This window comes from Miniopterus schreibersii (genome assembly GCF_964146895.1).
Source record: "Miniopterus schreibersii genome assembly, chromosome: 3".
Taxonomy (NCBI): domain Eukaryota; kingdom Metazoa; phylum Chordata; class Mammalia; order Chiroptera; family Miniopteridae; genus Miniopterus; species Miniopterus schreibersii.
The window spans coordinates 80552697-80575758 of record NC_138103.1 but is presented as its reverse complement, the minus strand read 5'-3'; the positions used below and the strand labels follow the sequence as shown (position 1 = coordinate 80575758).

At 42.5% G+C, this 23062-nt stretch overlaps 2 protein-coding genes across 3 annotated transcripts in view; one reads left to right on the top strand and one right to left on the bottom strand.

Moving 5' to 3' along the window:
* Positions 1–18079, bottom strand: SRD5A1 (steroid 5 alpha-reductase 1). 2 transcript variants are annotated; one of them, XM_081131623.1, is made up of 6 exons: positions 17577–18079; positions 10199–10365; positions 8521–8622; positions 5982–6132; positions 3295–3515; positions 4–2181 (listed from the first exon to the last, which is right to left on the bottom strand). In XM_081131623.1, the coding sequence occupies exons 1-5, from the start codon at positions 17855–17857 to the stop codon at positions 3338–3340; spliced, it is 879 nt and encodes a 292-aa protein (XP_080987749.1). In that variant the 5' UTR covers positions 17858–18079; the 3' UTR covers positions 4–2181; positions 3295–3337. The 2 variants fall into 2 exon arrangements, with proteins under 2 accessions (XP_080987750.1, XP_080987749.1); XM_081131624.1 differs by lacking the exon at positions 3295–3515 and having other exon boundaries at positions 1–2181; positions 17577–18058.
* The window catches only part of NSUN2 (NOP2/Sun RNA methyltransferase 2), a 26541-nt gene continuing 21547 nt past the window's right edge, over positions 18069–23062 (top strand). The window contains exons 1-4 of the mRNA XM_081131622.1: positions 18069–18570; positions 18679–18836; positions 19872–19976; positions 21869–21974. Of these exons, the coding sequence (XP_080987748.1) occupies positions 18463–18570; positions 18679–18836; positions 19872–19976; positions 21869–21974 (477 nt within the window). The 5' untranslated portion in view covers positions 18069–18462. The remainder of the gene's footprint in view (positions 18571–18678; positions 18837–19871; positions 19977–21868; positions 21975–23062) is intronic.

Sequence of the window (23062 nt, the reverse complement as noted above, 5' to 3'; positions counted from 1 at the left end):
AATAATGACAAAGTTGGAGTTTATTAAGTAATTTCAGGAGCATGGTTAGATGTGACAAATATATAAACCTCAATTGCTTTGATTTATCCTAGTTATAAGAAGCATTTGGGACACACTCTCATTCACAATACACAAAATATCAAATATCTAAAAATAATCTTAACAGAAATGCACAAGATGTATAGGAAGAATGTTACATGGCTCTATCGTGATAAGAATTTTGATGTTCTGAAATGTTAATGTAGGTGGGAAGTTTTCAGGGATAAAAATGTTACTGTCTGATCTTCTGGAGTGAAGAAATGTTGAGACAGTAAAGGCTGACAAAAACGATGGGATTTTCACAGTAATTTTGTTAATTTCCTTAATTAGTATAATTAACAGAACGACTGAAGACAATTTACTGAAATATTAGGAAATGAAGGACAGAGCCACAATATAGAACAGGATTTCTTCCCATGTTAGTCATCGATCCAGTGCATGCCTGGAAAGCAGAAGCTGCATCAAATCTTGAGCTAACCCAGACTTCTGTACACACGGGTTATTCCAATCAAACAGCAGCACTCAGAAGTAACACAGGGAGCTTCTCTGGCTTTCATAAACACATCCTTCTGGTCAGGTGCACCTTCTAAAACACAGGGCCCCAAATCCATCAAGATTGGCTCAGCTGTTTGAGTGTTCCTGAGATCCCAAATATTTATTGCTTTATGGTTTCAAGTAATTATTTGGTCAGAAAAAGGGCCAAAGTTCATTTAATAATAAAATTTCCCCACAAAAACATGCCGTTCTTAGTGAAAATGAAGCACAGCTGCATCAGGAAGATTTCTGTGTAATTCTAAACCCCTAAGAGACTCTAACAGCCCACAGAGAACAGAGTTTCTACATGAAAACTTATGAGGGAGGGAGCCCCTGCTTGGGAGGTGAGCCAGAAGGGTGGGGAATGAGAGGCAGGAGGGTTTGCTTCCAGCCCAAAGGCAGCAGTGAGTAAACTGACAGGACATCACTTCAGGTGTGTTCTGGAGGACTCCTGCAACCTAGCACTGTCAGTGGATCAGAAGTGAACAGTCTCTTCTTTTCTACCTCTCTCTTGGTTTTCACCTCTGCAAATGTGGCAGCAGCGACTGATGTGGCAGCACTGTCCCAAGAGAGGATGGAGGGGACATTTGCCATGAACTCATTAGGTTTTCACAGAGAGCCGAGAGTCAGCGGCCTTCTAATTGGAGATTTCTTTTAAATATCTGGCCACGAGTAGTAAATTTTACTGCCATTTATATTAGTGAACCTTTCAACTGCATCTAAAGCATGAAATTCTGCTTCAAGATATCATTTTGCAATGATGAGAGGTACTTAAAAGACCAGGGAATAATGACTGCTTATGGCGAGTGACCTGAGACTAGGGGACCCCGGGGGTGGCAGGGGGTGGGGGAACTGCCCTGCTGCACCCGCTGGCTCCCACCCTCAGGCCTTCACAAAGTCCCTTTGTGAGGGACAGAGCAGCTTGCTCCTTATAAAAGCCCCAGCATCCTGCCCTGCCAGTGTAGTCACCTGGCAGGCCAGGCTGGAGCAGCTGCAGGTGCCTTTGGCGAGGCCTCAGTTGGACCTCAGGCATCTCCTTTCTCCATCCCCAAGTTCTCTGCCTGTATAGCACCCAACAGGGAAAGCCTGTGCATTTTCCTGAGTATCTGACTACACTGTGGGTACCCCAGGCCTCTCCAACCCAGTGGGATGAGGGACCTAGAAGATAGATCATGCCTCTATGGGGAGAAGGGACAACATTGCCTTTGACCTTGTAAGAACTGTTCTAGGGGTAGTGGAAGGTTTTGGTCCACAGAGGCCTTCAAAGATGGAGTGTACATTCTGGTCTTGGGCACATTTAGTTGGATATAACCAAAAGAGGTAAGTCCTAAATCAGAGCAATGGTCAGCAGCCATTACCCAGAGAGCTCCAGACTAGTTTGTTATTAGGTAACTTAAATTTACTAGAAAAACAATTCCTAGGGCAAATCTTGAAAAAGATGAAGTGGCAGGAAAATTACAGAGAAATAATTCAGTTATATAATCCCTAGAGAAACATCATCAAAAAGCATCAAGTCGAAGATAATTCCACTGACAATGAACTTAAAACAAAAATGGGATTATAATTTTTCTGAATTTCGGATAATCTTCAAATTTCTCAAGGTACCACCTATAATAAGAAAAAAAGGATGGTAAAGAAGGAAATAATTTTGTCACTTAACACATAACAGATGCTAACAAAAGGAACAATATTTTTTTAAATCATAATTAAAAGCAGTAATAAAAACCTTGGCATTTCAGATACATAAACTGATGTTGTCTATATCTCAATTAAACAAGTGATTATAAAGTACGATCTAAATGACCCATATCATTCACCCTTCTATTGGCAAGAAAAATTACTGAAATGTGAGATAAAGATGCTGGTTAGTATATGGAGAAGCTCTCTTTCCAGACCTAGGAAGCATGCAGACTGGGGGAGGAGAGGAACCCAGTAGGTGTATCTTAATTATTTTCTGGTCACTCTGATAGTTTTTTCTAGTCCCCAGAAGAGAACTACTGCTCCAGACCCAGGGACTCTGGAAAGGGCACCCAGCCAGGTGACTCTTAAACAGACCTGGGAAAAATGCAACCTGGTCTCATTCATAATTGGGCCCTGTATTTAGACCAAATAGGCATTTTCTCTTTTGATATGAATTATATCTACAAAGGCATACTCATTCGTTTTGGGGTAACAGCTAGTTGGGAAGGGTGGAAACTAAGTGATAAGAGTAAAATTTTTAAAAAATTTGATAAGATGAGGAAATAAAAAAATGGAATTTCCATAAGTACAAAAGAATGCTAAACAGACTAAAAACCATGATGGAAAATGATTAGGTATTTGTTAACCTAAGAGCAATAAATGACAACAGCACACAAAGTGAGTGAGCAAAGTCCTGTTGATTTTAGATTTTGGAGAGGTTTAACACTGTAATCCACAGATAGAGAGTTATGGGAGACTACCATGTTTACTTTCAAATGCTGTTCTGTACACCCAAAAGGACATGTAATGGGCAAAGTCCCGAGGAGCTGGGGAGTGGACCTGAGGATCAAGCATAGCCAACAGCCTTTTCCAGCTCAGTGATGTGCTGCAGACAAGAGTGCCCATGGCAGATGTGGCCACAGACAACAGCAGTACAAAGTGTATAAAAGCGCATAACACACATTAGTCGCTGAAAATTGTTTTAGGCCTGTGCAACTGTCTGAATGTGTACCCCCTAAATTCATACGTTAAAAACCTTACCACTGAGGCAATGGAATTAGGAGGTGAGGCCTTTGGGAGGTGATTAGGTCCCGAGGCTGGAGCCACATGATGGGATTTGTGCCCTGATAAAAGGGGCCTCGGAAAGCTCCTTGCTCCTTCTGCCATGTAAGGACACAGCGAGAAGGTACTGTCTGCAACCCAGAAGAGGGCCTTCACCAGAACCCAAGCATGCTGGCATCCTTATCTCAGACTTCCAGCCTCTAGAATTGTGAGAAATAAATGTCTGTTATTTATAAAGCACCCAGTTCATGGTGTTTTTGTTATAGCAGCCTGAACAGACTAAGACAGCTGTTGGGGACCTAAAACATGGACCATGGGCAAGTTTCTAAGAACTTTGCCACAAGTTAGCAGCGCTGGGTACTATGTCAGGAGAGGTAGGAGGTGAGCTCCTCTTTCCTAGGAACTGCCCATTGAAGGGGACACATTAGCTTGAAAGGGCAAAAGTGGAAGCAAAGGACAGCCTAAAATTAGAAAAAATTAGAAAAAGTAAGCCAGCCATGCCCACACGCCTGCAGAATGTTTGAGGGCCAGGGATTCCTTACGCTGTTACAAAGAACCTTTATTAGAGCAAATTTTCCTCACCCAACAAGGCTATGTTTGTCAAATATATTATATTTATTTCATAGAAACCATTCCATAGTAATAAAATATACCTTGTTAAATGATTAGAGTAAAATTTTCTCAATTATTTAATCACCGAGATCACAAATCCACCTCAAAAAATTATACTTGATGATTTATAAATATGGGTATATGCATAAATATTTTTAAAAGGGGAACAGCAGCATGATTTCTATTATTTTTCTCTCATTTTTCTATCTCTAAAATCAAAAAGCTATCACTCATGTGACACGGACCAGGGCTGGATGTCAATTTTTTGTCTTGATTTTGTTATTGAGGGGCCTGAACTAATGCCCCCTTGCCTTCTGGTTGAAAGTAAAATGACCCTCAGCTGAGGACTGCCCACTTCATCACATTCAGGTTATCCTAAATCTGAGATAATTTTTCAAATAATTCTTCAAAGCAGTTGTTTTTCTGGCTCACAAACAGCTTCATGTTCCCACATTCCTCCCGTGGAAGTCTTCCTCTTGTGGAGACAGGTCAGTGACAGCTGGATAAACACTCTGCAAGTGCTCACAAGTTATGCTCTTCGTATTCCAGTTCGATGAATGGGGCTGTAAGCCCAGGCAGCATTTCATAAACACATTCTTGTGTGTCCTTAATTTTTAAATCTTTACACTATCCATCAGTATCTTAAAGACACACTAAGTTTATTTTTTAAGTGATATTAAACTTAACAAGTAGGTAAGCATGTGATCATTCCTTATTTCAGCAGAGCCCCTCCTCAAAGGCTGTCCTCCCAGACTGAGTTCCAAGGTGCAGCTTTGAGACGTGACAAGTTCACATCTGTACTCAGCCTGTCACCTCACAGCTGCAGAAGCGTGGCTGCTTTGGTGCAGGAATAGCCCCATGGACTGTTTTCTTTTTTAAAATAAATGTGTTTAATAACTGTTGTTCATGTTAGTTTATTGACAAACTGTTTTCTTTTGAAATCGGTTTACCTGAGGGGCTAATTAGTTGGGATTATTAGAAAGAAAATAAAAGAACAGCTTTCATTTTGTCTTCAGCTTGTAATGCCAACAGTTGTAAACACACTTCCACTAAACTGAATTGATATATTGTTCAGCAAATAAAATTGGTTTGCACCAACATTAATTTAAGCATCAAACAAATGACAAAAGAGCCCTTTCAATACATGAATCTTTGTGCAAAGGATACCTCAGAAATGGAACTGCATATTTTCTCTTTCTGTATGTTTCATATTCAAATGCTGAGTGGGATTTTCAGGTTCCATTTTCACTTGAGAAACGAGCTTTACAACTGGCCTGGGGTGCTCTTGCTCAATCCTCCCCTGATTCAGTTTCTTAAAATATCAGCATCATCTCATCTGTTTTTACTATTAGAAACCAGCCAATATTCGCTTCTTAAAATCTAACATAACAAATGTCTGGGAGTAGCATCTTCTCCCAGAAGTGATGGCAGCCTGGAGAAGGTAGTCAAGGACGAGGAGGGGACACGGGACCAGGCTGGGCTGAGACTAGATGGCTGTTGCCATCACTGTTGATGCATGAAATCTAGCTGTTTCATTCATTTTCTAGGACTTTGTAATGTATATTTAGTCTAAAGTGCAGACATATTATTTCAGCCAAGCCTGTTTAGAGGATGAATCTTTCTAGTTCAGAAGGAAGCATTTGGGTGTGATGTGGGGGGTGCACGGAGCCTAGAATCCATCAGGACCCCAGGTCAGCACGGTGGACAGTGGCTGTGTGAAGGGCTCTGTGAGGGAGGATGCTGGGCCTTCCCTCCAACTGCAGGCTTCTGTGTTCCCATTAATTCAGTCAGCATTCCTCCTTGTAACCAGCGTGTACCAGGTCAGATCGCAAATGCCCTCCTTGAAATTTAACTTGACCAAGTCCAGAGTCCATCAGTGTAAATTTAAAGAGGCTCAGAACAGGGTGGACAAAATGTTAATGCTGACATGTATTTGATGATTCCTTATAACTGGGATTTAAATTAATAATTAACATTTCAAAAATCTAACCTAAAAACTGGCATAATAAGGTCAGAGAACAAATTTAAAAGGATAAAAGTGGTTTAAAACTTACTGGTGATGCTCTTGTGCTCTAGGGAGTAAAACACAAACGGTGAATAGAGCGAAAGCCCAGCCTTGAACAGACCAGCTGGCTAGACCATAGCCACACCACTCAACCACTTCTCCAAAGTAGTTGGCTGCACTTACATATTCAAATAAACCTCCTAGAAGAAAGCACAGACCCAGTGATGCATTGACTACAAAGTGATGCCTCAGGAAATACTGACTTGAAGAGATAACGGTAAATACTTCCTTGGAGAACGTAAATTCAACTATGGGCAAATACAACTTACACAGAGTTTTAATCAATGGGATACATCCAACATTACTAGTTTTACTATTTCATATCACAAGTACTGGTAGTAACTATCTACCTATATCAATACCTATTTATCTGAATAGTAAGTGCTACAGTTTTCATATACTTTAATATGTATCACTTCATTAGTTAATGGATCAAACTGACAAAACCTGAGCAAGGACAGAGAACAACAATTAATGAACTATCTTATCTTAATAAAATGGATTTGTATAGAACACTAGACTAAAAATTGAAAAAAATATTAATTTTCAAGGACAGATTCATTCATTCATTCGTTTACTTACTCAGCAAATCTTTATAGACTCATCAAGTCTACATTATGGGCCAGACCCTGGTCTAGGCACTTGGGGTGCACTGTGAACAAGATCCCCACCCCCCCATCTAGAACATTAAACTTCAGTATACTACACAAGGAAAGCACAGAGTATGGTATAAGGTGTGGAGTTCTGTGGGGAGCAGGGCAGGGTGAGAGGGCCCAGAAGTCTAGCTGGGGGTAGAGGGAGGTCATGTCACAGACAGTGGCTGGGAACAAGCCTCCCTGAGCAGGTGAAGTTTGGTCCCAGACTTCCTGGGAGGGTTGGGCTGCAGCTGTTTGGGTGTGAGCCCTACAGACAGAGGGCAGAGGGCAGAGGGCAGAGGGCAGAGGGCAGAGGGCAGAGGGCAGAGGGCAGAGGGCAGAGCTGCATACACTGTGGTCATCACCCTCAGGGCCCCAGTTTAAGTAATTTGAGATTTGTATAATTTTTGGTCATTTGTTCCTTACTTTGCTCTTCTCCTTGAATGGTTTCCAGGTAGGTAAGTGGAAGGATTCCAAACTAAGTGCCGCTGCGTGCTTACTTGATTTCTCTTATTAGAAGATCTACTAGTTTCTAACTTATATTTGCTTAGTCCTCTGTATAATATATATATGTTTTTACTCATAACTTTAATCGCTTTTTATTTCTTTTAAGCATTTAAGGATTCACTGTATAATCTGTCCCTATTAACCTGAGGTCTCCAACCTTAACTGTGCCGTTGCTCTCGGCGCCGGATTTCCTCATCTGTTGCACAACATTCAAGTGTGGCCCGTATTCCTTGGCACCTGGTGACCTGGTCTGTGGAGCTCTCTGAGACCTGAGCTGACAGCAGGTCCCTTTGGGGATCTGGGTGTGCCCTGCCATGTGAGTGAGGGCACCATCCACCAGGACCTCATGGCTTGAGGGTTTTCAGACACTCCAAGTGGTGAGAATTTGGGCTGCAAAGGGCAGCCAGCAGCCAGATTCTCGCGGCTGTGCTCTGGATGCTAGGGCTCACTTAGATTTTGCACTCTGATGATGACTTCCTTCCCTGACACCACGCTCAGACATTTAAAATGACTTTTAAAAAATTTCATCCAGTGAAAGCAAAGCATGGAGCAAAGAAGTATAAAGCAAGTTTAAGAAGAATATGGACTAGGACAATTTGATATATTGAAATGTGCCGGGAAGTAGCTGAAAATAAGAAGAAAAGGGATAGATAGGTTTTTAGTGATATTGAGCATCCAGTGCAGGGGTGGGGAATGTCTGGCCCATGGGCTGTGTATCATTTGCTCTGGCTCTGCCAAGGCAACCGCAGGTGGGACTTGAAATTCAATAAATCTAGGAGCTTTTTTCATAGCTAATTTTTAAGTTGATAATTTTGTATGGGCCACAAATGATGTTATAAATATCCAAATGGCCTTTGGCAGAAAAAAAGGTTCCCCACCTCTGGTCTAGCGGTTTGGTTGCCTTTTGCTTGTTGATGTAATTAACCCTTTATATGTTATGGGCGATAATAATAGCTCTCAGCTAACCCAAGTAAGTAGATTCTATTATCTCCATTTCATAGATTTGAGACCCCCCTTGCCCACAAATTTCATCCAACATTTTTAATTGTTTTCAGAGGGAAGGTCAGTCAAGGTATCTATTCTGTAATACTTTTTAAAATGAGGAATTAGACACCCATGTAAAACATAAATTCTTCCTCATACTTTCTCTTTCCAAACAAAGATAACTAGAGTTTCCTTTTTGGTTAATAACCAATCAATAGCCTAGAATTTATCATTTTAATAAAACAATAATCACAGTGACTACTATTAATAACAGTGACTCACATTAAAAACTATAGCTAATACGTACTACACGTTAGTTATTAGATCTGGCAAAACTAAAACATCAAGGCATCATGCAATGCAATGCAATCTCAGAATGAATTCTCCATTTTCAGTACATACCCCTTGGAATTTTGTATCCAGTCTCCCCTGGCTGCCTGAGATTCCTTAGGATGTGATCTGAGTGAATGTTTATCAGCATGCCTATGAACCACAAGACAAAACCTGAAGAAAAAAAGATACATAAGAGTGTTATGGTTGATAAACTATAAAATTTACGAACCCATGCCTAAATGGACAGTATCACTGTAATCCTTCATATTATCATTATTAGTATAACATATAAGCCATAATTGATAGTAAAAATCATTATAATAAATATTGTCCTTTATTTAGAAAGATAATTACTGCTCTCAGGTGTGTTCAATAGGGCTTTATTTTTCTAATAAGGTTAATTATCTGATCTAGTTAAAATATTTTGACCTGATAGCCACAATCTCTGTTTTTAGAATAACTGGTATGATTGGAAATATGACTTACGGTCGTAACACCTATGTGAGGCATGACTGCTGCCTCTACTCGGCAGGGGAGAGGTGACATTACAGAGTGACCTCCATCATGATGCACACAGGTCCCTAGAGGGGCACTGGTTCCCAGGAGCTAATAATGTTACTTCAAGTGTACATTTTTTTCATACTGAATGGAATGCCACCATAAAACAATGTCTGCCTTTCACATTTCTGAAGTATCTCAGAACAATTAAGTTAACTCTTTTTTTATCAAATCAAGTTACTTCTTTCATAAAACACTATTTTGGCATTTTGCCTTTTCTTATTGGCATTAATTGATGTGATACTAATAAGTCTGTAAGTGATGACAACCCTCTGAAGACTTTTACGAATGGGAGGGAAAACATTCAGAAAGCTATGGGGCCACTGCCACTGCATGCTCTTCCTAGATGCCCCATAGCTTTCCTTCCTTTGATAGATGAGGAAGCAGATCGCTCCTTGTAAGAATTCAGGTATGACCAGGGCATTCATTGCCCTGGGAATAAAATTTTAATTCACAGAAAAAACTATGACTGAGAAATGTAGAAGTACTTTGTCAGCAACAAAATACTATCAAATGTTAGTTTCCTCTATTATTATGAACTTATATAGGGGAAAGGCCAAATAAGATGTAAGGTAACTTTATGGAGCTTAGGGTAAAGGGATGTGGGCAGCTTGAGAATTTGAAGGATAATTTCATACTTCTTGGTATGTGGCCATGAGGGCACATTACATCTAAATGTGCTAGAAGAAACTGTAGGAGGTGCACGGCTGTCCTAGATAACATGGACAATTAGTGCCCAAGTCTCCTACGTCTTCCCGCTGTTCAGCTGCTGTAGCTTATTGCTATATTTAGGTTTGCCTTAAGAACAGGTACTTGCGCCCTGGCCAGTGTGGCTCGGTTGGAGCACTGTCCTGTGCACCAAAAGATGGTGGGTTTGATCCCCAATAGGGGCATGATGGGAGGCAGTCAATCGAAGTTTTTCTCTCTCTCCCTTCCTTGATCTAAAAGAAAAAGAACAGGTATGAACTTTCAGTGTCTGAGTGGGCACAGGTGCTGTGTACCTGCATCATCTCCTGCTGCTGGGGCAGTGGGACAGCCTGACTTTCCCCCAGCACTCCAGCCCCCCATCACAGCCTTTTTGCTCTCTCAACAGTGTATGGGAAGTGTGGGCTTTCTAACTCGAAACAACTGGAACATGAACACTAAAGTGATGACTGGAACAGTGGAGTGCATCACTAAGGTCACTCACCTGTTAGGAATCGGGGGTCAGTGACCCAGTCATCAGCATACACTGCATATTGGCTTAAGTATCTGCTTTGCAAGTAGCCATTATAGGTACAAAAGATGAATGCAATTACACATGAGTACAATGGTGTTGGCTTCCCTCCTCGGATCAGGAATGGGAAAATCAAGGACCTTAGGAGACAAGAAACAGAAACAAATTAAAATAAAGAATATATTCCCGCAATTCTAATTTAAGTGTCTTGGGGTTTTAATCTCATTTCCTTGTACAAAAGTCATTGTCAGTAACACATACTGATTTACTTTATCTGTTAAAGGCACAATTTCTAGACAAAAAGTTAATCATGTTTCAGTAACGTACACCATAGTGCACAAACTCAGGATTTCTCATTATACAGAATGTGAAACCAATACATAGAGTTACAGAAAACGGAAGGTTTCAGGAGGCTCTCAAAATCTCCACTATCCTAAAGCCCATAGCTGGTTCTATTCTGAGCAACACAATTTGAGGGACATTTTATTGTCCATTACCATCACAAATAGCTCTCATCACTAAGCACTCATCACCTATAAGGTCTCCCAGCTACCTGCATAGCAGACACTTTACACACATCCCACAGAGGACAAGATCAAGACTCACAGCAGTTAAGTAACTTGTTCAAGGTTACAGGGCTAGTGAGTGGTCAAGTGTAAGTGCCAATCTGGGGAATTTGAAGACCATGTTCTTCTGTTAGATCATGCTGGCTTAGGTGCACACTACTAAAAGTTTAAAGAGAGAAAATGTAAGAACAAGAAATTATAAACTTATAAAGAAAAGAGGATGCCCCCTTTTCTAAATTATAGATGAATGAAGTGTTAAAGGAGTGACTCTGAGGAAACAATCTGTAAAGGTGGTAATATTTCCCTCCAGGATATGAGAAATCGTGTAGGGTGGCTAACATTTGGTAGTTCTCCCAATTCAGTTTCAAGTTCAAGGCTGAATTCTGGACGCTGGCAAATACTGGCTGGCACCTCGTAAAGGTGAAACCCAAACCTCTTGTTTTCCCCTCACAACCCCTTCCTCCCATCACTAATGTCCTGTGCTGTATCAACCTGAGTCTAGATTGGGTGTCAGCAAAACCAGTCTACCACCTGTTTTTGTACAGCCTGTGAGCTAAGAATGGTTTTTACATTTTTAAATAGTGTGTGTGGGGGGAATCAAAAGAATATTTCATGACATGAAAACTATACAAAATTCAGGTTTCGGTGTCCGTAAATAAAGTGGTACTGGAACACATCCTGGTCACCTGTTTATATACTGTCTGCAGCTGCTCATAACATAACCTGTACGTGACATAACCTGTACATGGCAAATTTATCCCTCTGCATGGCTGCTTGGTGCACTGCAAATCACCATGACACAGTGTTTTGAGTGTCATGCGTATCCTTTTATCACACATTTAATTTTAGTATTGGTGATATCCATCATGACAAGTGAACTCTTCATGCTTTGAATGCACAGTGGCGTGTGGGTATTATTGCAGGTGGCAAAGCATTCTTTGGTATGCAATGACATGCCAGTTATGCCAAAAGAACATATTAGAGGTTGGCATTACCAGACTACACGCTCATCACAGTATCCCCAACGCACAGAAAAGGTCAGAAAAATGATGAAAGTTTAAAACAGAATCTCATCATAGAATTTCTTTACAAAAGAAATGAAAATGAGGCCACGACCATAGGAAGTTATCGACTTAGGCAAGCAAGGAAAGCCATACACCAATGGGGAATTAATTAGCTGAAGCAGAAGTCAAAGGAACACTTTACAAACTTGCTTAACAGGACTAGCCTTTCTGTAAGAGCAGCTGCCTGAGGAGATGGGACACCAGGAACAATGCCAATAGTCAGTTTAAAAGTGGGGCACAATAGCGAGTGAGCAGTCTTCCTTGGCTCTTGTTGGGTCCATGGATTTCACTGATACTCCTCAGACCTTTATTCAAGGAGTCAATGCCAAGGTTGATGTGACTGAGGAACAAGGCTCTTAAAATAGTCTGTGTCGAACAACTGGAGATGAGAGTATTTCCAAGTAAGCTGAGAAAACACAAATTCTATACAACCCAAAGTGGAATCTGCTAAGATGTTACAACTGCTGGTGGTAAAAATGTGTGGAACAGAATAGACCCATTACAAATTTATCCCTGTAAAACTTGTGAAGATGTAAGGTATTTAATGGTATTCCCTGTACCATCAGGTACTTTTGAGAACAATCTATTTCATGTGATCGAATCAATAAGTTCAACAAAGAATTCGACATTCTCTCCATACTTCACCCTATTTTGAGCTGAGCTGAGACAAAAATTTTTCTTAATGAGAAAAATTGCCCACACTCACTATTACTGAGTTTTGAAGGACATTGGAAATTATTTTTTGCTGCAGATCTGATAATGTCTCCTAGGGAATTCAACCCAAAACTTAAGACAAAACATCATTTACGTGCAAAACTTACACTGTGATAAAGGCATTTCAAAGACAACTGCCATTGTTTGAATCACAAGCCATGTAAAATGGCTTTAAATACTTTCTAACTCTGTTAAAGTTAAAAGGGGTGATGTATGCATTCTTTTTCTTTTTTTAACTTTATCTTTATTGTTGAGAGTATTACAGATATCTCCCCTTTTTCCCCCCCATTGATCCCCTCCACCCCACATCCACCCCCCAGGCCTACACCACACTATTGTTTGTGTTTATGGGTTATGCATATATGCATATAAGTTCTTTGATTAATCTCTCCCTACCCACTCCCCCACCCCCACCTTCCCTCTGAGATTCATCAGTCTGTTCCATGCTTCTATGTCTCTGGATCTATTTTGTTCCTCAGTCTATTTTGTTTTAGATTCCACATATGAGATCATGTAAAATGGAATCAGGAAGAATCAGAAAACCTGAATAGGCTAATAACAACTGATGAAATTGAACCAGTAATAAAAAAAAACTCCCAGCAAACAAAAGTCCTGGTCTGGATGGTGGCACAGGGGAGCTTTCTAATTCTTTAAGTTGTAGAGTTAGTTTACTAAAAATTTTTCTTGCTTTTTGAGGTAGGCTTGTAGTGCTATGAACTACCCTCTTAGAACTGCTTTCGTTGTGTCCCATAGATTTTGGGTTGTTGTGTGTTCATTTTCATTTGTTTCCAGGAAGTTTTTTATTTCTTTCTTGATCTTATGGGTAATCCATTCATTGTTTAATAACATGTTATTTAGCCTTCATGTGTTTGAATGTTTTTGAGTGTTTTTACTGTAGTTGATTTCTAATTTCATGCCATTGTGATCCGAGATGTTGACATGGTTTCAATCTTCTTGAACTTTTAGAGACTTGTTTTGTGTCCTAACATGTGGTCTATCTTTGAGCATGACCCATGTGCACTTGAGAGGAATGTATATTCTGCAGCTTTAGAGTGAAATATTCTGTAAATATCAATTAAGTCCATCTGATCTAATGTGTCATTTAGAGTCATTGTTTCTGTGTTGACTTCTTGCCTGGAAAATCTATCTAGTGAAATCAATGGGGTGTTAAAGTCCATGACTATGACTGTGTTGCTTTGATCTCTCCCTTAAAATCCTTAAGGTGATTATTGATAGGTCCTTATTTATTGCCGTTTTTAATTCTTTATGCCTGTTTCTTTATTTCTTCTTCTTCTTACAGCAGTCCCTTTAACATTTCCTGCAATGCTGGTTTGGTGGTAATAAACTCCTTTAGCCTTTTTTGCCTGGGAAGTTCTTTATTTCACCATTTATTTTGAATGATAGCCTTGCTGGATTGAGTCGTCTTGGTTTCAGATCCTTGTTTTGCATTACCTTGAATACTTCATGCCATTCCCTTCTGGTCTTATCTGTACTTAGTCACTCATTTATCTAGGAACTGTGGGGAATGAGCATTACCCCTCTTTGAGAAAAGGAATTAAGTGAGAAGTTGAAAATCCCTTAGAGTGGAAATCATCCTTAAGAGTAACTATGAAGTATTTGGATTTAAAAGTAGTTTATTGAGATAATGTGTTATATAAATCCATTTTACGTTGATAATGAGCTGAAGGCTACACAATAATAGTCAGGTCCCAGGGAGATACAAAACGATTCAATATTCTAACTCATCAGGCTGGCTGTGGATGGAAATCAACACTTAATCTCCTTCCTGTTACAACTTTCCCATTCTACTTTCTTTCTGTTCCGTGTAAACAGACTGACTTTTCACCAAGTTGTTTTTATTAGCCATGGAAACTTGCGCATCTCTGAGTCTGAAGGCAACGGGAATGTGGGACAATTTTGATGATGGGGATCTGCTGAGCACAGACCTTAGGGTGGCTGACAGGAAGAGGAGGCCTTGTGGGTTTTTGAAAGTCTGTAATCTGGGGGCCATTCTATATTTTCCCTCTTTGGATCCCAACCAGTCATGGTAAAGACAGTGACACCGTGTGCTTGAGTGGGACATTGTTTGTCATAGATTACAATGTTTCTTCAGATGTAACTTTGCCATCCACCAGGGAACTGATCAGGGCCCTGGCATATTCTTTCCCACAGCTGTCCCTTCTGCTTCCAGTCAGGACTTTCCTTCCCTCCCTGGCTCTTCAGCCAAAAAGATCTTGCAGATTCTCTACAATCTGTCTTCCACTCTTTGACTCCTTAAGACCATATTTTGTCTCTATATTCCCCAATGTGTACAGTGCTGGGTACATGAGTCAATCCTTGGTAAACACTTGCCAGATGAAGAAAGATGTCCAGGTTTCCCCTCTCCTGTAAGCAAATTCCCCTTCCCATTGCCTGTGGGAAGCCTCTCGATCTGGCTTCAGTCCTCCCCATTCCCTCGAGAGTCTAAAATTCACCTAGGGCAGGGCCTGGCCTCCCTCCTCAGAGCTCAGCACTGGGCCCCTGCAGACATCTGCCAAGCTCTGTAAGTTCCCACCACTCAGGCCTCATCAGACTCTCTCTGGAGTACATCCCCTGATTCAGGATTCTCCTGCCACCAGCCAGATTCTGGATTCATTCAGTCTCCTCTCTTATTCAGGCCTGTATCACTTGCACTGCCTTGCACAAGGGAGGGAAGTGTTTCCCAGCTTGGCTGCATGGCTTGTAACACGTGCTAAATGCAGCTAGCACTTCTGTTCTCTTCCAAGTGCTCACCGACTTAGGTCAGATGACTGTTTAATAAATTAGTTGCTTGGGTAGAATGGAAAATGTTTATCTTTTCTATTTGGAAAACTTCAATGTCCCCAAACTACAGAGGCTAAAAGTACAGTAACATGTGTGACTTAAAAAATAAAAAATAGCCCAGCAGTTTCAAAACTATATCTGACCCGTCAAATCCTCTGGGGCAGAGATTCTAAAGCCACTCATCTAGGAAACAGGGGTTGCAGTCCCAGCAATCTCTAGTCTAACAGCCTTGCATAAAACTCTAGAAGTGACTTTGGCCCTTTGTGAGGCTGCATTCATTCTTTCACTAGAGTGAGCCTAAAAGGGCTTAAACATGATGCCTTAAGTTCAAAAGCTTAGCCAGGCTCTCAAACAAAGCTCTGTAAAGTGCTCTTCTTTTCCAATGCCATGTCTTCAAAAATTCTTTACTGGCACTCAAAGCTGGCAGCAGCATGCATGAATGACAGAGTTTGTAAGTAGATCTGCTCACTTGCATGACAATCTAAAATGGTATTATTTATCGTGTATTCAGCATTCACATTTGCCAACACAATGCAAGCATTTTATGGACCTGCCTTTGTTTAATGCCAATCCTACAGGCTGGTATCATTGCTGTGCCTGTTTCATAGATGGGGAAACCCATTGGAAGGCAGCTTAGTAACTTATCTCACTTCCTAAGTGATGGGGATTAGATAACACCTGGCAATCCAACTCCAGAGCTTGCTTTTAGCCATTAGAGAAACGGACAGATGGACAGACAGACACAGGTTCTGGTATATGTATGGAAAAGTGTATACAGACAAGAGTTCTACTGATATTCAAATTGCATCCACAAATTTGGTAATGTTCAATCACATTACAAAAAATCCAGCAATCTGACAGAAACTTTGCTTAATGAAATACTCTTGGCGTGTCAGGGGTACAGGACAGAAAGGCTTTGTTGAACATGAACTCTGTCTATTTAAAGTGCCTGCATAAGAGCAGATGAGGACACATTGCGTCAAGCAGGACTCATGTGTGCTAATAACTGTACAGGAGAGGCTTATTGACACACACGCAAGCATACTTACTTCTTCCTACCTCTCTATACAGTGGGTATTTTGTAAGGTGGGGCCCCAAATCAGAGAGGTTCAGTAACCTGTGCACATTCACAGAATAAGTGAGCCCAGCTCTCTTCATGTAGAAAACATTCTTTTTAACTGTGCAGCCTTCTGAAGTCTGGATCAAAAATTTTAAATTTTGATTTCCAGCTTTTGTTAAGCCATTTGGTTGAGCTGTGTAAAAGTGAAAGCCTAAGGCCTGAAGAGAGCCCCAACTTATCAGAGGAACCTAAAGATCTCAGACACAGCCATTTAAAATTCTTCACAAAAGCCAAAAGATTTGGAAGTCATCTTTAAGACTTCGTGTCTAAAGTCATTGCTTGGAAAGCTACTCCCACAGTCCTTGGCCCCCTGCCTAATGTGGAGGTGAAAGTCTCCAAACTGACCAATTTCTGCCCATGAGTACTGAACAGGGGGATTCACAGTCCTTTCAGGAAAGCAGCTTTCCAGGTGACCACCTAGCCAGGAGAAAACAGCCCACTGACAACAAAGATACCAAACGGAAAAGGTAGAAAACATTGCTTAGGGGGTTTACCTTTGGCCAGACACTCTGATCTTGAACAAAGTCCCGGATTATTGTATAGCTAACACCTTCTAGATCGAAATTTTACAAAAAGCTCTCTTCTACTCCCCCCGCCCCACACACCTCTTAAGTCCTCTCTAATGTCTCCCCCACTTTTCCAGACTAATTCTTATTTCTAAGCTAACTCCTTACGCCAGGGGACAGAGGTGGGGCCAGGAAGTGCAGGGAGAGGACACCAGGCACTGGGAAGTGCGGGTTCCTCAGGGAGAGGGTGCCAGGGAGGGGTCGGCAGGGAGTGCGTGCCTGGGGGATGCTGGGAGCGCTGAGCGGCGGCGCCCAGGACGATGGGGGGAGGGGACAGGGGCAAGGAACGGGGGAGAGAGCTGTCCACTGTCCTAGAGTGTGAGCCAGGGGCACACACAGGAAGAGAGCAGCAAGCTGGGGGGATACAGGCGCAGGGAGACCGGCCGGGGGTGCAGGGTGAGGCAGCCGGCGCACAGGGCCAGGGAGCCTGGCTGGGGGATAGGGACAGGAAGGCGAGCGAGGGGCGCAGGGAGAAGTCGGGGCGGGGGCGCAGAGGAGCGCGGGACCGCCTGCTGTTACCGTTGTAGGTAGTGGAAGAGGAACATGGCCAGGAGGACGCGGTTGGGCCAGTGACGGAGGCGCTCGGCGGCCGTGCCGACGCCCACGAAGAGCGGCACGGCCAAGGAGGGTAGCTCCTGCACCGCCCAGGCGGTGGGCGCTGCCACTCGCCAGGCTGAGCGCTGCGACGCGTAGCGCCCATAGGGCGATCCCCGCAGCGTGAGCCCCACGAAGGTCAGGCAGCCTAGGGCGCACTCAAGGTAGGCGAGCGCGTCGAGCAGGAACCGCTCCGCCAGCTCCATCACGGAGGACGGCAGGCGAGCTCCATTGCCGGGCCGCTGTGGCAGGCCACATATAGGGCGGCGGTGACGGGGCGGTGAATGGTCGGGAGGCGCGGTTACCTGTGGCCAGCGTGGGTCACCGACGCCGGAGCCGCGAGCAGCTCCTCTAGCGCGGTTCCAAGGCGGAGGGTGCGCCGCTAGCTGGACCAGTCACCTGCGGGCGGCCCGCGCGCCGGGGGCGGGGCGGAGGCGGGTCTGCAGGCCTGCCGCCCCACCCGCGCGGCGGAACCCGCCCCAGGGCCTCTGCGCCCTCGCCACTCTGCGCCTGCGTGCCGTCGGGCTGTCCGCGGAGCTGCCTGAGGCCCCGCGGGGAACACTGGCACTTGACGCAGAGACGCCTTTGGGGCTCCTGTTTTTTGCCCCTTTCCCACTCAGGCTGTCAGCGGATTCCTTTGCTCCTTGTTTTCTGGGCGGGGTCGCCGTGCTTTTCACTTCTTGAAGTTTCTTGCAGGCCCCGGAGAGGCGGAGGCGCAGACCTGCGGGGGCCTCGAGCTGCAGCCCGGAAGTGCGCGCAGCCAGAGGTGGCGGGTCTGTGGGTGCGGGCGGCTCGCGCTAGCGCGTGGGCCATGGGGCGGCGGGCGCGGTGCAGGCGGCTCCAGCAGCAGCAGCAGCAGCGGCGGCGGCCCGAGGACACGGAGGACGGCGCTGAAGGCGGCAGGAAGCGCAATGACGCGGTAGGAGCCGGGGCGGGAGCGGGCCGGCGCCCCACGTGGGCCTCCCAGACTCCGAGACCTGTGGGGCGGCTCCTCGAGTCCTGAGTAGATTCCCCTTTTGTTTCTCAGGGGTGGGAAGGCGGGTATCCCGAGATCGTCAAGGAGAACAAGCTGTTCGAGCACTACTACCAGGAGCTCAAGATTGTACCAGAGGGCGAGTGGGACCAGTTCATGGAAGCGCTCAGGGAGCCCCTCCCGGCCACTTTAAGAATTACTGGTTACAAAAGGTAAGGGGCCGTGCATTTATTTCCTCGAGAGTTGGGGTTGGGATGTCTAAGGTTAAAATCTAAAAACGAGAGTTTCCCTGAGAAGCGTTACAGTGTTAGAGAACTACAGCATTTCAGCGGTGTGGATCCTAGAGTCTTGAAGCATCGAGTGGGGAGCACAGGGTCCAGTGAAATAGGTCAAGGGGTTATTGTGATATGGGAGGTTAGAATAAGAAATGAAAATGCAGCCCGGCCAGCGTGGCTCAGCGGTTGAGCGTCCACCTAGGATCCTGGCTATCGGGGTTCGATTCCCGGTCAGGGCACGTGCCCGGGTTGCAGGCTCCATCCCCAGTCGAGGGCGTGCAGGAGGCAGCGGATCAATGACTCTCACATCATTGAGTTCCTCTCTCTCTCTCTCTCTCTCTCTCTCTCTCTCTCTCTCTCTCCCCCCCCCTCCTTTCCTCTCTGAAATCAGTAAAGATATATTAAAAAAAAAAAAAAGAAAATGCAATCTGAGAAAGGGTGGACCCCTGGGGATTCGGGAGCTGAGGATGTCTACCCTTTGGAACACATGAAAATGTCCAGCATTACGGGGTTTGGGTAAAGCTGTTTCTCGTTCTCTGTCTTTATATACAGGGTGCCCCCCCCCCCCAAAGTGTATAAACACAATGTCTATAGATTCTACTACATTTTGAAAATGAAATGTATTTTAATAAGCACTGCCTTTATAATTATTCAGAGTGTGCATACAGTTTTTAGGACACCCTGTATTTGTAGTTAGATCTTTCCAAGATGAGTTACGAGTAAAAGTGGAACTGAAGGGATATTTAAGAGGGAAGGAATGCAGTAGTATTTCATTTAGTTTTTCATTCTTTAGTGATTAAACAGTGAGTATTTAAGCTTTGAAGGAGTAGAGTAAAAGGGCAGCGATTAAAGAATGTCTTCTCTTCATGCAAAGGTAGTTTTAGTTTTAAATCACTTGTAATCTTAAATTTACAAAAAGATAAACTGTATTAGCCTTTCAAATTGGTATGAAACTTGCTTTTTTTTAAATAGCCATGCAAAAGAGATTCTACATTGCTTAAAGAACAAGTATTTCAAGGAATTGGAGGACCTGGAGGTGGATGGTCAGAAAGTTGAAGTTCCACAACCCCTCAGTTGGTAGGTACAACAAGTCTCCATGTTGTTGGATGTCTGGGATTTTAATCTTTGCCACTTGAATATATCTCTTGGTAATCCATTTGGTATTAGCACTAAAGAACTTGAACATACTTCTGAGATATCCTCATGTTTTTTACCCAGTGCTTTTTACCATTATTACTTTACACTGGTGTGCACGTTTTCATGTGTGATTTGCAGCTCTCTGTATTTGAGTCACTCAGTTCATTTAATTTTTCCCAGGCAATCCAGCCATCCCCTTTGCTTCCTTGACATTACCCACTTGTACCATTTTCATTTAAGCCCCTTGTTTCCTCATGTCAAAACTGTTGCTGCGTGGCTTCTCTACTTTCAGAAAAAGGACAGACTTAACCTGGCAAAGGTGCACAAGACTGCTCCAGCTGATTCTGTCTCTTCTGTCTCTGGAGCCCCAGCATACTCCTGTTCTTTGTGTTAACTCCCCCCCCCTTCCTTTTTTTGGCCTGTTCTGTAGGTTACTTGTTTCCCATGGCCTGGTTCAAGCCTTTATTGTCTGAAGACAATCCCTTGTGTGGACAGCATAGTCTATCTTGTAAAGTGTCTGGAGTCAAGTCCTGGGGAGTCGTTAAAATAAATTGTTAAAGTTCCACATTTTAGATGATCAACTCTGAAGCACTGAAAATTCTCACAAAACCAATATATATACACACACACACACACACACACACACACACACACATATCTCTCTCTAAACTTTAAATTAATTGCTGTAAAAAGGTGACTTAATCATCATTTTCTGACTTTTGGAAGTTTTGACTATTCAAGTGTATGAAATTGTCTTTCTTTTATAGACATCCTTTGGTGATTGCAAACCAGGGTTAGGTTTCCATTAATCATGGTCAGTAGATTTTCTCACTTTTCTTTCTTTCGTGGGCCATTTTGATTTTCAATCTCCATGTCACAGATAAATTCAGTTGTACGCATTTTGAATGAATGACAAATAGCCAATCCAAAAATCAGTATTCAGCTGAGTTTTTTTCGTTGTAGAATAAAAGTGAACCACTGTCTAATAACAGCCCTCTTCACGTTATTGATTGCTTTGATTTTCTGAACACAACAACTGAAGTATGAACAACATACGATTTGGGTTTCTAATAGATAGGGTTTTTGGTTTTTTTTCCTTCATTGTGACAACTGCATGACAGTTCTATTGTATAAATATTTAATCAAATTTGTCAGGTTTGGGATACTCATACATCTCTGCAAGTAAAGCAAAAACTTAACCAAGGTGCCTGATGATTTCTGTATTCCTCAAAATGCAGAAATATATATAATATTCTTCTTAACCTTTTCATGTATAGTAGAATAAAATTTAACAAAGTTTGTGGGAACCCTGTTTTCTGGACAGATTTCATTTTTTCCTTTTCATAGAGTCAGAAATGTAGTAAATAAAGTTGTAATCAAATATTCGTCAAAGATTTTGATACCTGCCCTACCACATTATTTCGATTTCCTTAAATTTCCTTAAATTTAAGAAATTTGTTATCAATGCTTTTTTCTGATGACCTTTATACCATCGTTAACTACCATACATAGTGAAGAGTAGAGGAGTCTCCACTTTTTCATTGGATCTTAAACATTCATCATCATGGTATTACTGTGATACCACGTGTGTGTGTCTCCTGTGACCCCTAGGCTCTCCCATTTCTGCCTGGGCCATGATACAATTAGAATCATGCTCCTGTGTCCCAGGGGATATCATGCAGTGTTGGCTGACTGTACTGGAGAGGATCATGGAGGAGCAAGCAGAACAAAATTGGTGTCTTGTTGGCTGTGTGACCTGGATAAGCACGAAGTTGTTAAGAGAGCACTTTAATATATAGAATCCATAAATATTTTACTTTCTTTTTGGTCAGGTATCCTGAAGAACTTGCCTGGCACACAAATTTGAGTAGAAAAATCTTGAGAAAGTCTCCGCAATTGGAAAAGTTTCACCAGTTTCTGGTTAGCGAAACTGAATCTGTGAGTAGAGTTCTTTAGACTTGTTGGTTTCCTGAAAGTTTTAAATGCACATTAGTGTCATAGTTACATTGTTAACCATATTCGTTACTGGGAGTGATCAAGTAGATAAAGTACACAGGAAAGACACCTGTAACTGTATATTTTACCTGTAATCTGTGATTAGGTAGCTGTTATCTTGTTGGGTTGCACTAACCATGAACTTTAATAGGGATATCATCACAGTTGTCAGCTTGATTGTGTCTTGCTACTCCTAGGTTTGGGTGACTGCAGAGCTGGGGTGCCCATACTAACTTTGCTTGTTAGCACACCATTCAGGAGACAGCCACTCAGTTCTCTATCTTCTCGGGTGCACATGCCAGGTGCTTGTACTGAGAAAGTAATATGTTTTTATGACTATGTTACGTATTTTACTAAAAGTGAGACTTTTAAACTCACTTTTTATTATTTTTGTCTTTTCTTGTTCCTATCTATGCTCCATCTTTGCCATTACAAATGTACATACATACAAAAAAACACCTAAATAGGACAACTTTGGTTCTCCTAAAATGTCACCATCTTTATCCTTTTGGTTTCTTTGTCATCCCAGATTCCTGATTACAGTGAATGTTTATCATCATGGCTATAGAACTTTTCACCTTTAACATCAAACTTTTCCCAAGAAAATAGCTATTTTCTCAGGTGATACATGATTAAATGCCCATAAAGTCTGGATATTGTGAGCTTTGCTGTTCCCTTTTTTTCTTTTGGAATTCTTAATAGTCTCACATTTTTAATCAGAAGTTCCCCCTTCCTTTTTTCTAATCTTGCCAGGGAAACCTGTGTGTGTCAACAGATATTTCTTTTGCCCTCTTCTGTATCCTCTTAACAGAGTTAACATGATTCCTATGTTTTTGCCCTAAAGCCACAACCAATTTAGAAACCCTTCACTGCACCCATTCTTAACTTCTACTGGACTCACAGCTGTTTCTTACTTTTAGTGGCTTTCTGCCCATTTAGGTAACCTGGTAAACTGGGCTCCTGTTTGCCTGGCTTTCCACCCCACCTCACCCCACCTCCCACTAGTTAGGAATACACTGAAGTGAGTACTG